This window comes from Hemiscyllium ocellatum, assembly GCF_020745735.1.
Source record: "Hemiscyllium ocellatum isolate sHemOce1 chromosome Y unlocalized genomic scaffold, sHemOce1.pat.X.cur. SUPER_Y_unloc_1, whole genome shotgun sequence".
In the NCBI taxonomy this organism is placed as follows: Eukaryota; Metazoa; Chordata; class Chondrichthyes; order Orectolobiformes; family Hemiscylliidae; genus Hemiscyllium; species Hemiscyllium ocellatum.
The window spans coordinates 187648-190174 of record NW_026867600.1 but is presented as its reverse complement, the minus strand read 5'-3'; the positions used below and the strand labels follow the sequence as shown (position 1 = coordinate 190174).

The window sequence follows — 2527 nt, the reverse complement described above, 5'->3', positions numbered from 1 at the left end:
GAGAGAGAGAGAGAGAAAGAAAGAAAGGGAGACTCAGAGAGAGAGACAGAGAGACAGAGAGACAGAGAGACAGAGAGACAGAGAGACACAGAGACACAGAGACACAGAGACACAGAGACACAGAGACACAGAGACACAGAGACACAGAGACACAGAGACACAGAGAGACAGAGAGACAGAGAGACAGAGAGACAGAGAGACAGAGAGACACAGAGACACAGAGAGAGAGAGACACAGAGAGAGAGACACAGAGAGAGAGAGACACAGAGAGAGAGAGACACAGAGAGAGAGAGACACAGAGAGAGAGAGACACAGAGAGAGAGAGACACAGAGAAAGAGAGACAGAGAAAGAGAGACAGAGAAAGAGAGACAGAGAAAGAGAGACGCAGCGTGAGGGGGGAGAATGGATGGTCAGAGAGAGACGCAGCGTGTGTGCGCGAGGGGGGAACGACAGTGAGAGCGAGAGGGAGAGCGTGTCCCCCCCATACCCACCTGGACAGGGCCTAGACAGGATACCGCCAGCAGGGTCTCCCCGAGCTGCAGCAGCACGTTGGCGATGGGCAGGGTGTCCTCCATAGGCTCCAACAAACGCAGCAGCAAGTTATAGCTCTCGATCACCTGGAAGGGCTGCAGGAGCCAGGGAGGTGGGGGGGGGGTGGGAACACAATACCCGCATTAGTGAGTCCGGAACAACCGTGTTGGCTAACCGCACCGCCTCCCCCCTCCACCCAACTAAACCCCACCCCCCACCAACAAACCCCCACCCCCCACCAACCCCTTACACGTTCAAATATAAACTAAAATCTCTCCCCCCACCCTGAAAACGTACCCTCACTCCCCCCAACAAACCCCCACCCCCCACCAACAAACCCCACATACCACAGCCCCTTACACGTTCAAATATAAACTAACATCTCTCTCCCCCCACCCTGAAAACGTGACCCCCCCCTCCCACAGGAAAAGACACCTGCAGCTGACTATCGAAACCCCTGGTTATTTTGGAATCCTCTGCCAGGTCACCGGTCAATCCCCTACACTCCAGTGAACAGATTCCCAGCCGATCCAGCCTCCCATTATAACTCCAAGCTGCTGGACCCGGCAGCATCCCGGGGGATCTCGAAGACCCCCCTCTGGGTTAGTAGTAGCCGAGAGAGAGAGAGCGAGCGAGCGTTTTGGAGAAGATTTCGAGCTCAGGTCGATGAGAAGTCTGTGAGAGAGCTCGCCAGCTGGAAGGTTCGTTGGCAGATGTGTTCTCACCGGGACGAGATGGCTCAGTGGGACGGGCGCACAGAACCAGGGACCCGGCTTCGATTCCACCCTCGGGGCGACTGTCTGTGTGGAGTTTGCACATTCTCCCCGTGTCTGCGTGGGTTTCCTCCCTCGGTCCAAAGGCGAACAGGTTAGGGTGGGATTGGCCGTGCTAAATTGTCCCGTAGTGCCCAGGGATGTGCAGGTTAGGGTGGGATTGGCCGTGCTAAATTGTTCCCGACGCTCGAAGGAACGGGCGGATAACGCGGTCACTCTCCAGCTCCCCTCCCCCGCTATCCCCTCCACCCCTCTCCCACCACGGCCTCACCTTGTCCATCAGCCTGTAGAGCGCGGCGGTGAGGTGGAGAGCGTGGGCCGTCTGTTCGGGGTTCCGCAGGGTGGCGGGAGACCCGGACAGCAGGAGGCGTTTCCACAGCGACAGTGCTTCGTCCAGGGACTCGCAACGCTCTGAAACGCCAAACAAACCCCGCAAAACGGTGAGGCAGGGGGTGGGGTCCGAGACCCGCACTTCCAACGCGACGATTCCTCCGGTCGCACTCCAGCCCACCCGCCCCCTCACCTCTCCCCTTGAGCCAAGTGACCGGGTGTGGGGGGGCGACCCAGTCTGTGGTGTTAAGGGAACAGTGCGACGACCCCCACTGTCACCTCCCCTCCCCCCGCCCACTGGGCACAGCGCCACCCACCCCCACCCCAAACACTGCCCTTACCACCCTGTACGAGGGGCTGAGGTGGGGGTGGGGGCGGGGTGTGGGTCAGGGGCGTAGAAAGATGGGGGGAAAAGAGCCGCCGACTCCTGCGGCTCTCCAGCTCCTCACCCCACCTCGTTCCCCCACACCCGCCATCATAGATCAGCAGAGGGGGCCCAGGTAACGGGGGGTGGGGTAACAGGGCATGGGCGAACAGGGGGGTTGTAATGGGGTACAGCAGGGTGTAACAGGGTACAAGGAGTACAACAGGAGATAATGGGGACCAGGGGTTTCTGAGGGTGTACAGGGGGTTATTACGGGGTACGGCAGGGTGAATCTGTGTACGGGGGGTTATTACGGGGTACGGCAGGGTGAATCTGTGTACAGGGGGTTATTACGGGGTACAGCGGGGTGAATCTGTGTACAGGGGGTTATTACGGGGTACGGCAGGGTGAATCTGTGTACAGGGGGTTATTACGGGGTACGGCGGGGTGAATCTGTGTACAGGGGGTTATTACGGGATACGGCGGGGTGAATCTGTGTATAGGGAGTTATTACGGGGTACGGCGGGG

General features: G+C 59.0%; 1 protein-coding gene across 1 annotated transcript in view; it reads right to left on the bottom strand.

Annotated features, from left to right (window-relative positions):
- espl1 (extra spindle pole bodies like 1, separase) overlaps positions 1-2527 on the bottom strand; it is a 62323-nt gene that overhangs the window by 38675 nt on the left and 21121 nt on the right. Inside the window, exons 10-11 of the mRNA XM_060822377.1 lie at positions 1577-1716; positions 489-627 (exon numbers count right to left, since the gene is read on the bottom strand). Coding sequence (XP_060678360.1) covers positions 489-627; positions 1577-1716 — 279 coding nt within the window. The remainder of the gene's footprint in view (positions 1-488; positions 628-1576; positions 1717-2527) is intronic.